Source organism: Oncorhynchus nerka, linkage group LG17 (assembly GCF_034236695.1).
Source record: "Oncorhynchus nerka isolate Pitt River linkage group LG17, Oner_Uvic_2.0, whole genome shotgun sequence".
Taxonomy (NCBI): Eukaryota; Metazoa; Chordata; class Actinopteri; order Salmoniformes; family Salmonidae; genus Oncorhynchus; species Oncorhynchus nerka.
The window spans coordinates 47,920,955-47,941,476 of record NC_088412.1 but is presented as its reverse complement, the minus strand read 5'-3'; the positions used below and the strand labels follow the sequence as shown (position 1 = coordinate 47,941,476).

The 20,522-nt window shown below is 44.4% G+C and overlaps 1 protein-coding gene across 1 annotated transcript in view; it reads right to left on the bottom strand.

The window, feature by feature from the left end:
* The window catches only part of LOC115145346 (leptin receptor-like), an 87,683-nt gene that overhangs the window by 41,175 nt on the left and 25,986 nt on the right, over nt 1-20,522 (bottom strand). The window contains exons 6-8 of the mRNA XM_029686846.2: nt 19,213-19,394; nt 1,775-1,932; nt 1,398-1,542 (exon numbers count right to left, since the gene is read on the bottom strand). Of these exons, the coding sequence (XP_029542706.2) occupies nt 1,398-1,542; nt 1,775-1,932; nt 19,213-19,394 (485 nt within the window). The remainder of the gene's footprint in view (nt 1-1,397; nt 1,543-1,774; nt 1,933-19,212; nt 19,395-20,522) is intronic.

Genomic DNA, 20,522 nt, shown 5'->3' with positions numbered 1-20,522 from the left:
TGCTGTAGCTACTTCTGTGAATGTCTGAACATAGCATCCCCCCAAAAAACTGGTCACATTCAGGACAGAACTTTGTAAGGACTGTGTTTGTGCAAAAGTGGCTAGTTTAAAAGCTGACTGTTGCGTCCAAACTGGACGTTCTAAATTAGCTTTCTAATCACACTGGTTTGAGCTGCAAGGACCCCTGTAGAATAATCACACCCCTTTGTTGATACATGTGAAAAGGTTCAGACAAACAGTAAAGATAAGCATATTGTTACGGCCCCGAATTTTTCTGAACCGTCTCAGTGCAGCTCCTTCCAATAGGGCGCTTTCCCTTTAATTCCCAATTAAATAGCCAGCATCAGCTGCGACATGAATGAGGATGTGTTCAACCCTCAGTTCCGAAGCTTCTCTATTCCGTTGTTTTGTTGCCGTTAAACGTGTGTTTTGTAGCCTAATAGAGTTTACCCAGGATCGGATCCACTCTTTGCGTCCTTTTTGTATACGGTATTTCATTTGTTTTGATGTGATGTATACTGTGATTTATGTAGTTAGTTGTAGTTGAGGACTTAGTAAGAGTTGATACGCTTTAAAGTTCTGTGGTAAAATTATTGTTATATTGATTGTATACTGGGTTTACGCTACACGGAATGAACGGACAAACATTGCGTGACAAAAGTCACTTGAGTTCACTGAACTCCTTTACCGGGCTGGACTCTTTTTAGGCCTGAGGTACAGGACATTTCTGGAGGAACCAGAACTCATTGTGTTATATTATTATATGTGTGTGTAATCATTGATGTTGTTAATACAACCCACGCAAAAGAATAGTTGTTTTTGAAGTTCTTTCCAATGTTTTAAGGGTTTATGAAAAGTTTATTTCCATCCTGACTTTTACATAAGTCCTTTGTATTGGTGTAGACTTGACGGACCAGATGGGACTCGTTCCCTCCCAAACCAAAAGGAGAAACCAATGTTTTCTCTGGTAGGCACAACCTACCTGGCACCCCTATAAATAATAACCTCAAGTCAAAACCGTTACAATATGTGTACATTGCTGTACAGCCAGAGGTCTTACGGTGTAGTATACTGTATGTGAAGGGAATATATCTGAATATCTGTATGTTTATTGTAAGTAGAGCATGGCAGAGGTGTTACTATGCAAGTAGATGTAAGTGGAGTATGAGTGGAGTATGGCGGCAGGTAGCCTAGCTGTTAAGAGCGTTAGGCCAATAACTGAAAGGTTGCTGGTTTGAATCCCGAGCCGACTAAGTGAAACATCTGTCGATGTGCCCTTGAACTAGGCACTTAACCCGAATTTCTCCTGTAAGAAGCTATGGATGAGAGCGTCTGATAAATGACTCAAATATAAGTTAACTCTATGTTAAGGGTGTCTGTGCAGGCAGGGGTCTCACCTTCCAAGTAGATGTGGTGTGGCTGGCTCCAGTCACTCCACAGGTGGGGCAGAGCAGGGTGGTGAGAGTGGATCTGTACAATGTAGTGCAGACCTGCCCTCAATCCAGTCAGAGACACCCACTGGTCTCCAGTCACCTCCACATGCTGAGCAAGAGGAATAGTGGAGAGAAACAAGATGTTACTCTGCCTGCAAATGCAGAATTTGACACAAATACACAATGCCATTGGGATGACTAAGAATATGACTAATAAAATATGAGTGGTCTTAAGAATGTCACTTAACGTGTTTGCTCTTGTTCTCTGATAAATGATGTTTGTCTGTATTTGTTGTAGGACCTGTACTTAGATATTGTGTTTGAGGCCAGTGTGTTCTTACCTTCCAGTTGGGGTTAGAGGTGTTGTGGGAGGTAATGTATCGGACCTCATAGCTCAGTGGGACAGGGCTGGCATGGGGCTGTGGGTTGCTCCAGCTCAGAACTAGCTCTCCCTCTGCGTTCTGGGTGTGTGTTAGGTTCACTGGTGGGCTTGGTTTACCTGTATAAAACACACACCAGATAAATCATCATTGTTAGCCAGAGCATCATCACCATCCTCCAAACTATGTAACATCATCATCGTAATGCCATCCAATATGCCGACACATTGTTCCCTCTAACTGTTTTCATCACTGAGCAAATGTCTTGTCTGCGGAGCGCAAACTTGTGCAACTTCCGGTGCGTGTTTACCGTGAACACTGAGGCGGTGCCAGCTTTCAGTTAGTTTTAACAGTGGTCATGTAGTGCTACCCTCTGCCTATTAGCTACTTTAGCTTGTTCAAAGCCTCTCTCAAAATACAACACTGCCCGTTTAAGACAAAGAAATATATATTTTCAAAGATGTCTAGAAATGTACACGTTTTGTGCTCTTGTAGGAAACAATCACTCCCCCATTGCAGACTACAAATGATCTCTAACTGGGCTAATTACCCACTAACTAGAAAAGGATATGAACAAATGTGCAAACGTGCACAGGTTGCTACATGTGTCTTTAAACAAGCGCTACTGCTCACGAACGCTCAAACTGTAAACACAGTCCAGTTCAAAGTGAATGGCACAGATCTCAAAACAAGCGCTACTACTCACGAACGCTCAAACTGTAAACACAGACCAGTTCAAAGTGAATGGCACAGATCTCAAAACAAGCGCTACTACTCACGAACGCTCAAACTGTAAACACAGTCCAGTTCAAAGTGAATGGCACAGATCCAAATATGCCAATGGTCTATTTGCATATAGGCCTACTGCAGTTCTTATTGGTTATGGCGCATAGGTCTGTGTAGAGTCCTGCATGTCAATGCAATAGAATCCTACTCCGATGCGTTCTGCCGACAACAGAATCTCTTGTATAGTTAGTTTTTCATAATAAGTCTTGCATACTTCATTTTGTTTTCGGTATGTTGCATTGGAGGTGGCTAATATTGTATTGATTCAATCACAATTCCCACAGCAAAGGGAAATGTTAATAGTGTTAACTGAATATATCTCTATAATACAGCGTCAACAATGGCCTCAGGCACATACAGTAATGTAACAGCCATTGGAGACACATTGATTGTCCCTGATAACTGCATTGGTTATAGAGTCCCAGAGGCTTCATACAGGGCAGCCAGATAATGAAATCAGCAGAAACATACAGTGCCAGTTGTCATAACCCCATGACTTTTTCCACATTTTGTTACATTACAGCCGCCTTATTCTGGGTAGTGAGCACCCCCCACCCGGGTTCTGCCTAAGGGGGGCACCACTGGTCATTTTGGAACGTTTTGAGAAAATGTTCCTGAAAAACGACAGTCTGCTCTTCTCTGTTCATTGCACTGTTTGGCACCTGGTGAAAAACGACAGAGTCCGCTCTTCTCTGTTCATTATGCGCCTGGTGATCGAACGGGTTACCAGGCGTAGATTTTCAAAATGCTTTTTAATCCATTTAATTAAAATGGATGAAAAAAAGAACTTCAGTAATCTACACACAATACCCTATAATGACGAAGTGAAAATACATAAGTATTCAGACCCTTTGCTATGAGACTCGAAATTGAGCTCAGGTGCATCCTGTTTCCATTGATCATCCTTGAGATGTTTCTACAACTTGATTGGAGTCCACCTGTGGTAAATTCAATTGATTGTACATGATTTAAATAAAGGTTAAATTAAAAATGTAAAAAGTCATGAGGTCAAAGGAATTGTCCGTAGAGCTCCGATACAGGATTGGATCTGGGGAAGGGTAACCAAAAACATCTGCAGCATTGAAGGCCAGAGGAAGCCAAAATACACAAGACAGCCAAGCGTCACATCTAGAGGAAACCAGCCCTACGGTGAAGCATGTTGGTGGCAGCCTCATGGTGGGGGATGTTTTTTCAGTGGCAGGGACTGGGAGACTACTTACGATCGAGGCAAAGATGAACAGAGTAAAGTACAGAGATATCCTTGATGAAAACCTGCTCCAGAGTGCTCAGTGCCACAGACTGGGGTGAAGGTTCACCTTCCAACAGGACAACAATCCTAAGCACACAGCCAAGACAACACAGGAGTGGCCCAGCCAGAGACATCATCCCAATCAAACATCTCTGGAGAGACCTGAAAATATCTGTGCAGCAACGCTCCCTATCCAACCTGACAGAGCTTGATAGGATCTGCAGAGAAGAATGGGAGAAACTCCCCAAATACAGGTGTGCCAAGCTTGTAACGTCATATCCAAGAAGACTTGAGGCTGTAATTGCTGCCAAAGGTGCTTTGATATAGTACTGAGTAAAGGGTCTGAATACTTATGTACATTTGTATAAATTAGCAAAAATGTCTAAAAACCTGTTTTTGCTTTGTCATTATGGCGTATAATGTGTAGATTGATGATGGGAAAAAATGTATTTAATATATTTTATGGTCTCTGGACGTATACTGATTACCGATCAATAAGGCCATGCTCATGTCAGGAAAATTAATACCTCAAAATTGATTTAGTCACTGAAATCGCAATCCATTAACAGGGCAGAGTAGAGTTATAGTTTATAGAAGAGAGCCTCTCACAATTTCTTCCTGGTATTTGACAATAAGATGTAAACTCAGCAAAACTCAGTCCTTTTTCAGGACCCTGTCTTTCAAAGATAATTCGTAAAAATCCAAATAACTTCACAGATCTTCATTGTAAAGGGTTTAAACACTTTTCCATGCTTGTTCAACGAACCATAAACAATTCATGAACATGCACCTGTGGAACAGTCATTAAGACACTAACAGCTTACAGACGGTAGGCAATTAAGGTCACATTTATGAAAACTTAGGACACTAAAAAGGCCTTTCTACTGACTCTGAAAAACACCAAAAGAAAGATGCCCAGGGTCCCTGCTCATCTGCATGAACGTGCCTTAGGCATGCTGCAAGGAGGCATGAGGACTGCAATTTATTGCCCTGGCCACATCTGCAATGTCCATACTGTGAGACGCCTAAGACAGCGCTACAGGGAGACAGGACGGACAGCTGATCGTCCTCACAGTGGCAGACTACGTGTAACAACACCTGCACACCTGCACAGGATCAGTACATCCGAACATCACACCTGCGGGACAGGTACATGATGGCAACAACAACCGCGTTACACCAGGAATGCACAATCCCTCCATCAGTGCTCAGACTGTCCGCAATAGGCTGAGAGAGGCTGGACTGAGGGCTTGTAGGCCTATTATAAGGAAGGTCCTCACCAAAAATCACCGGCAACAACGTCGCCTATGGGCACAAAACCATCGTCGCTGGACCAGACAGGAGAGCAAAAAGTGCTCTTCACTAATGAGTTGCAGTTGTGTCTCACCAGGGGTGATGGTCGGATTCGCGTTTATCGTCGAAGGAATGAGCGTTACACCGAGGCATGTACTCTGGAGCGGGATTGATTTGGAGGCGGAGGGTCCGTCATGGTCTGGGGCGGTGTGCCACAGACCACATCATCATTGCAGGCAATCTCAACACTGCGTTACAGGGAAGAGATCCTCCTCCCTCATGTGGTACCCTTCCTGCAGGCTCACCCTGACATGACCCTCCAGCATGACAATGCCACCAGCGATACTGCTCGTTCTGTGCGCGATTTCCTGCAAGACAGGAATGTCAGTTTTCTGCCATGGCCAGCGAAGAGCCCAGATCTCAATCCCATTGAGCACGTCTGGGACCTGTTGGATCGGACGGTAAGGGCTAGGGGCTAAGGGCTAGGTGCCTTGGTAGAAAAGTGGGGTAACATCTCACAGCAAGAACTGGCAAATCTGGTGCAGTCCATGTGGAGGAGATGCAGTGCAGTACTTAATGCAGCTGGTGGCCACACCAGATACTGACTTACTTTTGACCCCCCCTTTGTTCAGGGACACATTATTCAATGTCTGTTAGTCACATGTCTTTGGAACTTGTTCAGTTTATGTCTCAGTTTTGGAATCTTGTTATGTTCATACAAATATTTACACATGTTAAGTTTGCTGAAAATAAACGCAATTGACAGTGAGAGGACGTTTCTTTTTTTGCTGAGTTCATCTTCCTGTGGTGTTGCAGTACTCGAGACAAAGTCCCGGTCTACATATTGAGTGAGTGTCTCAGGCTCGTCTCGGTGGATACATTTTTACTTGGTCGTGACTCGGTCTTGGACAGTGAGCGCCCATCCAGCGGAGTAAAAAACTCCTAAATTCAGGTTCCATTCAGTCAGCGCATAAAAGACTTCACCAGGCCAGAGACATGCGCTGCATTCCCGAAAAATTAACATCTTAACAATTTGAAACCTGGGATTACTACTTTACTCGTAACATTACTGTCCTTTACTTTCATTGAAAAATATCCTCAAACTTTGTCCGAATTTCCTTGACTAGCTGGCAGGGAAGTAAGGAGAGACAGGGGGAAGTTGTAACAGTCTTTATATCTATTTTAGACATGTTTGTGCAGTGGTGAACCTATTGGACCTAGGCTTTTAGTGTGACAGGCTCGTGATGCTAAAAGGATAGTAACCAAAATACATGAGGCACTGCATCTCAGTGCTAGAGGCGTCACTACAGACCCTGGTTCGATTCCAGGCTGTATCACATCCGGCCGTGATTGGGAGTCCCATAGGGCCGCGCACAATTGGCCTAGCGTCGTCCGGGTTAGGGTTTGGCCGGGGTAGGCCATCATTGTCAATAAGAATTTGTTCTTAACTGACTTGCCTAGTTAAATCAAATAAATGAAATGTAGGAGAGTTTTTGTAAAACACTAAAGGGCCAGTGGTGTAGTGGAGGCTATACGCAGGTGTAAGCTGGCAATGCCTATACTCACTTAATAATCCTTTCTGTTGCATATCAACGTAGTGTAGTGAAGGTATACAACATATTAATAATGTAGTACAATAGAGAAATCATGCACAAAGTAGGCTACACAATCACAAAGCGCGTGAATTGCATTCACATGCACACAGCACACATAGCCTAGTTTCAGCAGAATATAATCTTCAGGCAGCAAGAACTGGTTGTTGCATGGAGCAGATAGGTAGGAAAGACGTTTCAACTGATGATATTTACCAGTAAATGCTAACTAAGCCAACAATGGGTATGCAAACCAGGTATTGAAAAGGTTTCGTCTTTAGTATTGGTTAGTAGGCTATTTGCATTCATCATGCTCTGTTTGCATGGACATTTCTAAAGGCTGTCCCAAAAAACCTTCCCAATTATATGTTGATTGCAATGTAGACCTACCTGACAGAATGATATCATGCTGATTTGTATCAATTTGGAGGGCATTTGTTTTGCTCAATTGAATTAAAGTGTAACCACACCCTCCAAAGAAAAATGGAGGGAAAAAAGGATGTTTCACACAGGGCGCCTTTCCTTCAAACAAGACCCACTACACCACTGGATAGGGCCGGTGGAAAGACAGCAGCCTGTTCACTCGGACATAATAAGCCAGACCCACTACACCACTGCATAGGGCCGGTGGAAAGACAGCAGCCTGTTCACTCGGACATAATAAGCCAGACCCACTACACCACTGCATAGGGCCGATGGAAAGACAGCAGCCTGTTCACTCAGACATAATAAGCCAGACCCACTACACCACTGCATAGGGCCGATGGAAAGACAGCAGCCTGTTCACTCAGACATAATAAGCCAGACCCACTACACCACTGCATAGGGCCGGTGGAAAGACAGCAGCCTGTTCACTCTGACATAATAAGCCAGACCCACTACACCACTGCATAGGGCCGGTGGAAAGACAGCAGCCTGTTCACTCAGACATAATAAGCCAGACCCACTACACCACTGCATAGGGCCGGTGGAAAGACAGCAGCCTGTTCACCTGGACATAATAAGCCAGACCCACTACACCACTGCATAGGGCCGGTGGAAAGACAGCAGCCTGTTCACTCAGACATAATAAGCCAGACCCACTACACCACTGGGCCGGTGGAAAGACAGCAGCCTGTTCACTCAGACATAATAAGCCAGACCCACTACACCACTGGGCCGGTGGAAAGACAGCAGCCTGTTCACTCAGACATAATAAGCCAGACCCACTACACCACTGCATAGGGCCGATGGAAAGACAGCAGCCTGTTCACTCGGACATAATAAGCCAGACCCACTACACCACTGCATAGGGCCGGTGGAAAGACAGCAGCCTGTTCACTCTGACATAATAAGCCAGACCCACTACACCACTGCATAGGGCCGATGGAAAGACAGCAGCCTGTTCACTCAGACATAATAAGCCAGACCCACTACACCACTGCATAGGGCCGGTGGAAAGACAGCAGCCTGTTCACTCTGACATAATAAGCCAGACACACTACACCACTGCATAGGGCCGGTGGAAAGACAGCAGCCTGTTCACTCAGACATAATAAGCCAGACCCACTACACCACTGGGCCGGTGGAAAGACAGCAGCCTGTTCACTCTGACATAATAAGCCAGACCCACTACACCACTGCATAGGGCCGGTGGAAAGACAGCAGCCTGTTCACTCAGACATAATAAGCCAGACCCACTACACCACTGGGCCGGTGGAAAGACAGCAGCCTGTTCACTCTGACATAATAAGCCAGACCCACTACACCACTGCATAGGGCCGATGGAAAGACAGCAGCCTGTTCACTCAGACATAATAAGCCAGACCCACTACACCACTGCATAGGGCCGGTGGAAAGACAGCAGCCTGTTCACTCTGACATAATAAGCCAGACCCACTACACCACTGCATAGGGCCGGTGGAAAGACAGCAGCCTGTTCACTCTGACATAATAAGCCAGACCCACTACACCACTGCATAGGGCCGGTGGAAAGACAGCAGCCTGTTCACTCAGACATAATAAGCCAGACCCACTACACCACTGGGCCGGTGGAAAGACAGCAGCCTGTTCACTCTGACATAATAAGCCAGACCCACTACACCACTGCATAGGGCCGATGGAAAGACAGCAGCCTGTTCACTCGGACATAATAAGCCAGACCCACTACACCACTGGGCCGGTGGAAAGACAGACCTGGACATAATAAGCCAGACCCACTACACCACTGCATAGGGCGGTGGAAAGACAGCAGCCTGTTCACTCTGACATAATAAGCCAGACCCACTACACCACTGCATAGGGTCGGTGGAAAGACAGCAGCCTGTTCACTCTGACATAATAAGCCAGACCCACCACACCACTGCATAGGGCCGATGGAAAGACAGCAGCCTGTTCACTCGGACATAATAAGCCAGACCCACTACACCACTGCATAGGGCCGGTGGAAAGACAGCAGCCTGTTCACCTGGACATAGTAAGCCAGACCCACTACACCACTGCATAGGGCCGGTGGAAAGACAGCAGCCTGTTCACTCGGACATAATAAGCCAGACCCACTACACCACTGCATAGGGTCGGTGGAAAGACAGCAGCCTGTTCACTCTGACATAATAAGCCAGACCCACTACACCACTGGGCCGGTGGAAAGACAGCAGCCTGTTCACTCTGACATAATAAGCCAGACCCACTACACCACTGCATAGGGCCGGTGGAAAGACAGCAGCCTGTTCACTCAGACATAATAAGCCAGACCCACTACACCACTGGGCCGGTGGAAAGACAGCAGCCTGTTCACTCTGACATAATAAGCCAGACCCACTACACCACTGCATAGGGCCGATGGAAAGACAGCAGCCTGTTCACCTGGACATAATAAGCCAGTAGGTCCCAATCATAAGAATACAAAAATACAACAATTAGGATAAGAATTTCTCAACTGAAATGTACAACTATTACTTCCGATAGCAAAAAAACATTACACGTTTAGCACACAAACGCAACAATGTTTTACACACACACACACACACAATATATATGTATGTGGACACCCCTTCAAATGAGTAGATTTGACTATTTCAGCCACAGCCGTTGCTGACAGGTGTGTAAAATCGAGCACACAACCAAATAATCTCCAGAGACAAACATTGGCAGTAGAATGGCCTTAATGAAGAGCTCAGTGACTTTCAACGTGGCACTGTCACAGGATGCCACATTTCTAACCAGTCACATTTCCACATTTCCACATTTCTGCCCTGCTAGAGCTGCCCCGGTCAACTGTAAACTCTGTTATTGTGAAGTGGAAACGTTGAGGAGCAACAACGGCTCAGCCACTAAGTGGTAGGTCACACAAGCTCACAGAACGAGACCGATGAGTGCTGAAGCGCGTAAAAATCGTCTGTTCTCGGTTGCAACACTCACTACAGAGCTCTATAAATTGCCTCTGGGAGCAATGCCAGTACAAGAACTGGTTGTCGGGAGCTTCATGAAATGGGTTTTCATGGCCGAGCAGCCGCACATAAGCCTAATATAACCATGCGCAATGCCAAGAGTCGGCTGGTGTGATGTAAAGCTTGCCGCCATTGGAAACTCGTTCTCTGGAGTAAACAATCACGCTTCAACATCTGGCAGTCCAATGGACGAATCTGGGTTTGGCAGATGCCAGGAGAACGCTACCTGCCCGAATGCGTAGTGCCAACTGTAATGTTTGGTGGAGGAGGAATAATGGTCTGGGGCTGTTTTTCCATAGTTCCGGCTAGCCCCTTTGTTCCAGTGAAGGGAAATGTTAACGTTACAATATTCAATGACATTCTAGATGATTCTGTGCTTCAAACTTTGTGACAACAGTTTGGGGAAGGCCCTTTCCTGTTTCAGCATGACAATGCCCCTGTGCATAAAGCGAGGTCCATACAAAAATGGTTTGTCCCTGCACTGAGCCCTGACCTCAACACCATCAAACACCTTTGGGATGAATTGGAATGCCGACCACAACTGTGAGCCAGGACCAACAACAGTGCCCAACCTAACTAATGCTCTGGTGGCTGAATGGAAGCAAGTCCCCGCAGCAATGTTCCAACATCTAGTGGAAAGTCTTCCCAGAAGAGTGGAGACTCTTAGCAGCAAAGGGAGGACCAACTCCATATTAATGCCCAGATTTTGGAATGAGATGTTCGACGAGCAGGTGTCCACATACTTTTGGTCATGTAGTATAAGTTATTTTGATTGGACATAGCTAATAACAGGATGAGAGCTGCAATAAAAAGCACAGTTCCACTCACCAGATGATGATAATTTAAACTTGCTGAAAAGGGAGACGCTAACCAATTAGAAACAACATCCTCTTCGATAACATCTGATGCAGCCACTGCAAACTAGCCTAAAACAAAATCTAGCTAGCTAGACCGTGGGAAAACTAATGCTCGCTATTGCACAGTGATCTGTCGGCCTTCGAGAAGGCAGAAGTTTCCATACGTTTTTGTAAAAACGGTCCCACCCATTACAAGCCAATGTGATTGGTTGATTCCACTGTTACTCCAAAATGTTGCACTAATGCAGTTGAATGACACGTGCCTTCTATCAAGCTTCTGAAGGCCTAGCCAATGGCTGACTTAGCTAGCTAGATTTATCTCCCCAGAGAAAACCAAAGAAAATATCCTAATTGGATTAAATAAGATTAAATCAAAACATAATTGAAGATAAAAATAAAAACAACTATTATTTGTATTATTTTATAAATCCTTAGCCTTTCTCTAAAAGCGTAGAAGGCTGTGTTAGGCTTAGTAAACATTTGTAGAGTGGCTCTATTTGCCCTCAGAAAGCATTTCCCCCCCCATTTTGAATGTCTAAAGAATCCATATGTTGTTCTGAAATATGAACACAGAAATACTGGACATTTTGAACTCTTATTATGGTGACAATTTGACAAAATTACAGTGACGGTTTTGAATTGGACTCGCATTTTTCTGGTATTGGTCGAGACTCAGTCTCGTAACTCTCGTCCTCCTCCCGGTCTCAGTCTTGACTCAGTCTCACCCACCCTCCGGTCTTGGTCTTGACTCGGACCTGATTCGTTCCGGCCTTGGTCTTGACTCAGTCTCACCCACCCTCCGGTCTTGGTCTTGACTCGGACCTGATTCGTTCCGGCCTTGGTCTTGACTCAGTCTCACCCACCCTCCGGTCTTGGTCTTGACCCGGACCTGATTCGTTCCGGTCTTGGTCTTGACTCAGTCTCACCCACCCTCCGGTCTTGGTCTTGACTCGGACCTGATTCGTTCCGGCCTTGGTCTTGACTCAGTCTCACCCACCCTCCGGTCTTGGTCTTGACTCGGACCTGATTCGTTCCGGCCTTGGTCTTGACTCGGACCTGATTCGTTCCGGTCTTGGTCTTGACTCAGTCTCACCCACCCTCCGGTCTTGGTCTTGACTCGGACCTGATTCGTTCCGGTCTTGACTCAGTCTCACCCACCCTCCGGTCTTGGTCTTGACTCGGACCTGATTCGTTCCGGTCTTGGTCTTGACTCAGTCTCACCCACCCTCCGGTCTTGGTCTTGACTCGGACCTGATTCGTTCCGGCCTTGGTCTTGACTCAGTCTCACCCACCCTCCGGTCTTGGTCTTGACTCGGACCTGATTCGTTCCGGCCTTGGTCTTGACTCAGTCTCACCCACCCTCCGGTCTTGGTCTTGACTTGGACCTGATTCGTTCCGGCCTTGGTCTTGATCTCGCTTTAGGTGGTCACGAACACAACACTGTCTTCCTGGTATTTAAACAGCATTTAAATTGACAATTAAACATATTTCTCTGCCTGGTATTTAAACAGCTTTGTTCATTTGAGTTGCTTGTGTTTCCTCCCAGTGATTGACTTGACACAGGCGTTGTTTGTAGGCCATCGAATGAAATGGAAACGAGACATGTCATCGTTATGAGACGCGTTGATGATGATTGGCAGGGGGGATAATTGAGTATTATAATGACAATGTCACCGCCTAGCCGACAGAAAGAGAGAATGGATTAATTAGCATTATCTTTTATTATTTTCTGTGTTTCATTATAAAATAAATTAGCACTCTCATACATTCATGTCTCAATAAACAGGCTGTGAATGTGAAATAACTTTTTACTGTAGATTACGGAATGAATGTCAATTACCTTCATGTTGGTTGGACACGAAGGGGACTATTCAGAATTGAGATGCAGAGCTTTCGGAAAGTATTCAGGCCCCTTGACTTTTTCCACATTTTATTATGTTACAGCCTTATTCTATAATTGATTAAATTGTTTTCTTCATCAATTGTTTTCCTGATATTTCACACAATACCCCATAATGACAAAGCAAAAAAGATTTATAGAAATGTTTTCCAATTTATTACAAATAAAAAACTGAAATAACATATTTACATCTTCAGACCCTTTACTCAGTACAATGTTGAAGCACCCTTTGCAGCCATTACAGCCTCGAGTCTTCTTGGGTATGACACTACAAACTTGGCACATCTGTATTTGGGGAGTTTCTCACATTCTTCTCTACAGATCCTCTCAAGCTCTGTCAGGTTGGATGGGGAGCGTCGCTGCACAGCTATTTTCAGGTGTCTTCAGAGATGTTCATTCGGGTTCAAGTCTGGTCTCTGGCTGGGCCAATCAAGGACATTCAGAGACTTGTCCCAAAGCCATTCCTGGACTGTCTTGGCTGTCTGCTTAGGGTTTTTTTCCTGTTGGAAGGTGAACCTTTGCCCCAGTCTGAGGTCCTGTGTGTTATGGCACAGGTTTTAAATCAGGGATCTCTCTGTACTTTGCTCCATTCATCTTTCCCTCGATCCTGACTAGTCTCCCAGTTCATGCCTCTGAAAAACATCCCCACAGCATGCTGCTGCCACCACGCTTCACCGTAAGAATGGTGCCAGGTTTCCTCCAGACGTGAAGCTTGGCATTCAGGCCAAAGGGTTCAATCTTGGTTTCATCAGACCAGAGAAACGTGTTTCCCATAGTTTGAGAGTCCTTTAGGTGCCTTTTGGCAAACTCCAAGCGGGAGTTAGTCAATAACTCTCTAGTTTCATTATGGTCCAAATGGCTCCCTAGATACCGCTAGCCTACATAATAAACAGTGCCAGCCTGCCAGACAGCACGCTGGTACTTTGCAAAATGAACGCACCGATTCCACGTGTTTCTCTGTTGCTCATTAAGAAAAATTCAATTTCAGTCTTGGGGTTGTGGTTTGATTTGCCAGTTACTGATGTTTGTCCCGCATGAGACACCAAAGGAACAAAGCCAGTATTACTTCCTCAAAATAGTAAGAATGAATCTAAGATAACTCAAGAAATCTGTCATTCATTTGAGGTTAACATATAGCAAAGGTGTAGGGTGTAGTATTTCTCAAGTAAAAAATGTGCAACGTGTTGTCTTATGCAAACAAAGTCAGATCCACTTGCGCTCATGGGCAGGTCTGTCTCACTGTCTGTGTGTTCTGCGGTAGGACTGGGTAGGACGCAATAACCACAGCTTCAGATTCCGTGTTAGTGGGCAACTGAGAATTGTCGAATTCAAAACCCAATCCAATCAACCCAATCAAGTATGTCATGACGAATTCACTAACAAAAATCATTTTTGGACAGTCCTTACAGTGAAATGCTTTACAAGCCCTTAAGCTCGAGACCCTGGGTCTCGACCCCGCCATGTGCAACTGGATCCTGGACTTTGACGGGCCGCCCCTCAGGTGGTGAGGGTAGGAAACAACATCTCCACTCCGCTGATCCTCAACACTGGGGCCCCACAAGGGTGCGTTCTCAGCCCTCTCCTCTACTCCCTGTTCACCCATGACTGAGTGGCCATGCACGCCTCCAACTCAATCATCAAGTTTGAAGATAACACAACAGTGGTAGGCTTGATTACCAACAACGACGAGACGGCCTACAGGGAGGAGGTGAGGGCCCTCGGAGTATGGTGTCAGGAAAATAACCTCACACTCAACGTCAACAAAACAAAGGAGATGATCGTGGACTACAGGAAACAGCAGAGGGAGCAGCCCCCTATCCACATCGACGGGACAGTAGTGGAAAAGGTGGAAAGTTTTAAGTTCCTCGGGGGACACATCACGGACAAACTGAAATGGTCCACCCACACATACAGCGTGGTGAAGAAGGCGCAACAGTGCCTCTTCAACCTCAGGAGGCTAAAGAAATTTGGCTTGTCACCAAAAACTTTTGCAGATGCACAATCGAGAGCATCCTGTCGGCCTGTATCACCGCCTGGTATGGCAACTGCTCCGCCCACAACTGTAAGGCTCTCCAGAGGGTAGTGAGGTCTGCACAACGCATCACCAGGGGCAAACTACCTGCCCTCCAGGACACCTACACCACCCGATGTCACAGGAAGGCCAAAAAGATCAAGGACAAAAACCACCCGAACCACTGCCTGTTCACCCCGCTATCATCCAGAAGGCGAGGTCAGTACAGGTGCATCAAAGCGGAGACCGAGAAACTGAAAAACATCTTCTATCTCAAGTGGCTCATGGGCAGGTCTGTCTCACTGTCTGTGTGTTAGGCGGTAGGACTGGGTAGAATGCAATAACCGGAATAACCGCAGCATCATCAAATAACAGCCTACTTCAACTTCGCCAAACAGGTGATGATTTAACAATAGCACATTCGCGAAAAAAGCACATTCATTGCACAAATGTACCTAACCATAAACATCAATGCCTTTCTTAAAATCAATACACAGAAGTATATTTTTTTTAACTTGCATATTTAGTTAAAATAAATGCATGTTAGCAGGCAATATTAACTAGGGAAATTTTGTCACTTCTCTTGTGTTCAGTGCAAGCAGAGTCAGGGTATATGCAACAGTTTGGGCCGCCTGGCTTGTTGCAAACTGTGTTTCTTCCTAACAAAGACTGTAATTAATTTGCCAGATTTGACATAATTATGACATACCACTGAAGGTTGTGCAATGTAACAGCAATATTTAGACTTAGGGTTGCCACCTGTTCAACACAATACGGAATGGTTCTGTATTTCACTGAAAGGATTTGACCATATTAATGACCAAAGGCTCGTACTTCTGTGTGTTTATTATAATTAAGTATATGTTTTGATATTTGATAGAGCAGTCTGACTGAGCGGTGGTAGGCAGCAGCAGGCTTGTAAGCATTCATTCAAACAGCACTTTACTGCGTTTGCCGAGCAGCTCTTAGCAACGCTTGAAGCACAGCGCTGTTTATGACTTCAAGCCTATCAACTCCCGAGATTAGGCTGGCAATACTAAAGTGCCTATGAGCACATCCAATAGTCAAAGGTATATGAAATACAAATGGTAGAGAGAGAAATAGTCAACGCGTCATAATTCCTATAATAACTTCAACCTAAAACTTCTTAACTGGGAACATTGAAGAACTGGGAATATTGAACCACCAGCTTTCATATGTTCTCATTTTCTGAGCAAGGAACTTAAACGTTAGCTTTTTTACATGGCACATATTCCACTTTTACTTTCTTCTCCAACACTTTGTTTTTGCATTATTTAAACCAAATTGAACATGTTTCATTATTGATTTTAGACTAAATAGATTTTATTCATGTATTATGTTAAGTTAAAATAAAAGGCTTCATTGTTCATTCAGTATTGTTGCAATTGTCATTATTACAAATATATATATAAAAATTGGCCGATTAATCGTATCGGCGTTTTTTGGTCCTCCAATAAATCAGTATCGTGTTGAGAAATTGTTATCGGTAGACCTCTACTTCAAACATGTTGGTATTAGACTCAGACAGGGAGAGGTTGAAAATATCAGTGAAGACACCTGCCAGTTGGTCAGCGCATGCTCGGAGTACACGTCCTGGTAATCCGTCTGGCCCTGCGGCCTTGTGAATGTTGACCTGTTTAAAGGTCTTACTCACATCGGTTCCGGAAAGTGTGATCACACAATCGTCTGGAACAGCTGATGCTCTCATGCATGTTTCAGTGTTATTTGCCTCGAAGCGAGCATTGAAGTAATTTAGCTCGCCTGGTAGGCTCGTGTCACTGGGCAGCTCTCCTCTGTGCTTCCCTTTGTAGTCTGTAATAGTCTGCAAGCCCTACCATATCCGACGAGCGTCGGAGCCGGTGTAGTACGATTTGATCTTAGTCCTGTATTGATGCTTTGCCTGTTTGATGTTTAGTCGGAGGGCATAGCGGGATTTCTTTTAAGCTTCCGGGTTAGAGTCCCGCTCCTTGAAAGTGGCAGCTCTAACCTTTAGCTTAGTGCAGATGTTGCCTATAATCCATGGCTTCTGGTTGAGGTATGTAAGTACAGTCACTGTGGGAACGACAACATCGATGCACGTATTGATGCACTTATTGATGAAGCCAGTGACTGATGTGGTGTACTCGTCAATGCGAATCCCGAAACATATTCCAGTCTGTGCTAGCAAAACAGTCCTGTAGCTTAGCATCATCTTTATCTGACCACTTTTTTATTGACCAAGTCACTAGTGCTTCCTGCTTTAATTTTTGCTTGTAAGCAGGAATCAGGATTATGGTCAAATTTGCCAAATGGAGGGCGAGGGAGAACTTTGCATGAGTCTCTGTGTGTGGAATAAAAGTGGTCTAGAGTTTTTTCCCTCTGGTTGCACATTTAACATGCTGGTAGAAATGAGGTAAAACGGATTTAGGCTTCCCTGCATTAATGTCCCCGGCCACTAGGAGCGCCATCTCTGGATGCCAGCATTGGTTTGTTGTGGTAAATAGACAGCTACAAGGAATGTAGATGAAAACTCTCTCGGGTAGATAGTGTGCTCTAAAACTTATCATGAGATTCTCTACCTCAGGTGAGCAAAACCTCGAGACTTCCTTAGATATCGTGCACCAGTTGTTGTTTACAAATATACATAGACCGACACCCCTTGTCTTACCAGAGGCTGCTGTTCTATCCTGCAGATACAGTGTATAACCTACCAGCTGTATGTTATTCATGTCGTCGTTTAGCCATGACTCGTTGAAACATAAGATAATACAGTTTTTAATGTCCCGTTAGTAGGATATAAGTGTTTTTAGTTCGTCCACTTTATTATCCAGTGTTTGCACGTTGGCCAATAGTACCGATGGCAAAAATATTGACCTAACACAAGCAGTCATATTTAGCTAACTTTCAGTTGACAGAAACCATAATATGAATTAGCTAATAGAAATTACTATTTATAATTCATCAAATCACAGGTGAGCTCACCATTGATCGAAATAATTGAGTCAAACACTTTCTAAAAATGTAAATTATTCCGACGATGGGTAGTTTGTATGCGCCGCCATGTTTGTTTTGTCAACCAAGACAAGAGGAGACAAGATGAGTTTGGCCTTTTTTCAGTATGCATGTTGAAAGGGGGTGTGTCGTCTACCATCATTCACTTCTCTAAATTCACTTCCGGAAGTTTACTCCGAAAGATGAGTGAACCATCCCTCACCACATTTGTTATAATATCTTTGGTCTGACAGACGTTTACGTGACACCCAGAATGCATTGTATAATGTCAACACACCCAGCTGGCAAATAGCTTAGCATTAGCTCATCATAATCAGCACAACCTTCATAAAAGTATTTTACACACATCATACGTGTCCATTACAATAAAAAAAAATCTGAATAAATGTGAATAAAACAGTAAATACATTATGCTCTATACATACAGTATGCTAAAGTAGAAACGACAACACGATATACATAAAATAAGGAACTTACTTTGACTGGAACGCACACATGTCCTAAGTTATTACTTGTAAACAACAATGAAGGCAATGCGAACATCAGCCAGGAGATGTGCCAGGTGGAAAAAGTTTGTGCCAGACTGAGCAAATGTCTGCATACATGATCTGGGGAAACACTGGGGAGGTTTGTTGTTGCTCTCATCGAAGAGAGAAGTTGTCGGTAAAGCCTCACACATAAATTGTCTGCAACAGTGAAATGGGCTACTTCTATGTGAAATGATGAGAAGGTGGAACACAACTCAATTAAATCCTCTAAGAAAATCATTTCAAATTGACAAGTTGAAATATAGTCTATAGATAATTGGCAGGCAGCGTGTGTCTTAGTTTGAGCACAGCGCAGGTTCTGTCCTGTTGCGTAACAATCACATTTTGGAACAGCGAGTGCATTCTGACATCACGATCATAAAGAAAAACTCATGCTGGGGCGACCGTTAGACACATTTGGAACTCATATATGAAAAGGTTAAAGGAATAATCAATTCAAAAACGATCAAATACAAAAGCAAATTGTCACTTGCCACATCATGATGATCATGACAATTTGCTTTTTGTAAGTTCTATATCTTGATAACTTGATTGCTGACATGAAAAACATTTTGGGATTGTATCAACAGTGGACTAATGAAAAAAAGGTTTAAGCAATATCCTTTAGCCTCTGAATTTGAGGTCCAGATAGATAAGCCACCTGGCCATTAAAGCAATTAACATCCTCTATCATCTTCAGACAAGAGGGTGAAGGAGGGATCAGATGTATTTACCACTCCTTACCGAGACGCGGAGGGACGATGAGAACTATCAGGGGACCTGCTGTGGTGTTTGACACGTTGGCTGTTACAACGACGATACTGCTGACCGCGAGGATGACGATAGAACAGGTGATGGAATCCTTTCCCACACAGTCCATGCTGTCAGTCCCATGCGTGGTGTTTACCTCACTGTCAGGCTGTGATCTGAAATAGACAGGGAACAGGTCTTACTTAAACCAGGTCTGTGTCCCAAATGGCATGGTATTCCCTACAGTTGAAGTCGGAAGTTTACATACCAAATACATTTAAACTCTGTTTTTCACAATTCATTTAATCCTTGTAAACTTCCCTCTTTTAGCTCAGTTAGGATCACCACTTTATTTTAAGAATGTGAAATGTCACAATAATAGTAGAGATAATTATTTATTTCAGCTTTTATTTCTTTCATCACATTCCCAGTGGGTCCGAAATTTACATACACTCAATTAATATTTGATAGCATTGCCTTTAAAATTGTTAAACTTGGGTGAAACTTTTCCGGTAGACTTCCGCAAGCTTCCCACAATACTGAAGTGAATTGTTGCCCACTCCTCCTGACAGAGCTGGTGTAACCGAGTCAGGTTTGTAGGCCTCCTCGCTTACACAAACTTTTACAGTTCTGCCCACAAATTGTCTATAGGATTGAGGTCAGGGCTTTGTGATGGCCACTCCAGTACCTTGACTTTGTTGTCTTTAAGCAATTTTGCCACAACTTTGGAAGTATGCTTGGGGTCATTGTCCATTTGGAAGACCCATTTGAGACCGAGCTTTAACTTCCTGACTGATGTCTTGAGATGTTGCTTCAATATAGCCACATAATTTTATTTCCTAATCATGCCATCTATTTTGTGAAGTGCCCCAGTCCCTCCTACAGCAAAGCACCCCCACAACATGATGCTGCCACACCCGTGCTTCAGGGTTGGGATGGTGTTCCTCGCATTGCAAGCCTCACGAGTCCGACCGAGGGTGGCTCCCCTTCCCGTTCGGGTGGCGCTCGGTGGTCGTCGTCGCCGGCCTATTAGCTGCCACTGATTTTCTTTCCTCTCCCTCCTTGTATGTTTATTGTTAGCACCTGTTAGTTAGTAATTGGGCTTTATTAGACAGCCTGTTTCTTTAATTAATGATTAATTATTGTAACCTTCGTGTATGAAGTAGACGAACGTGTTTGTTCCTGGTCGTGTATTTCTGCTGTTACTGTTTTCGTCCCCTGTGTTTGTTCCTGGTCGTGTATTTCTGCTGTTACTGTTTTCATCCCCCGTGTTTGTTCCTGGTCGTGTATTTCTGCTGTTACTG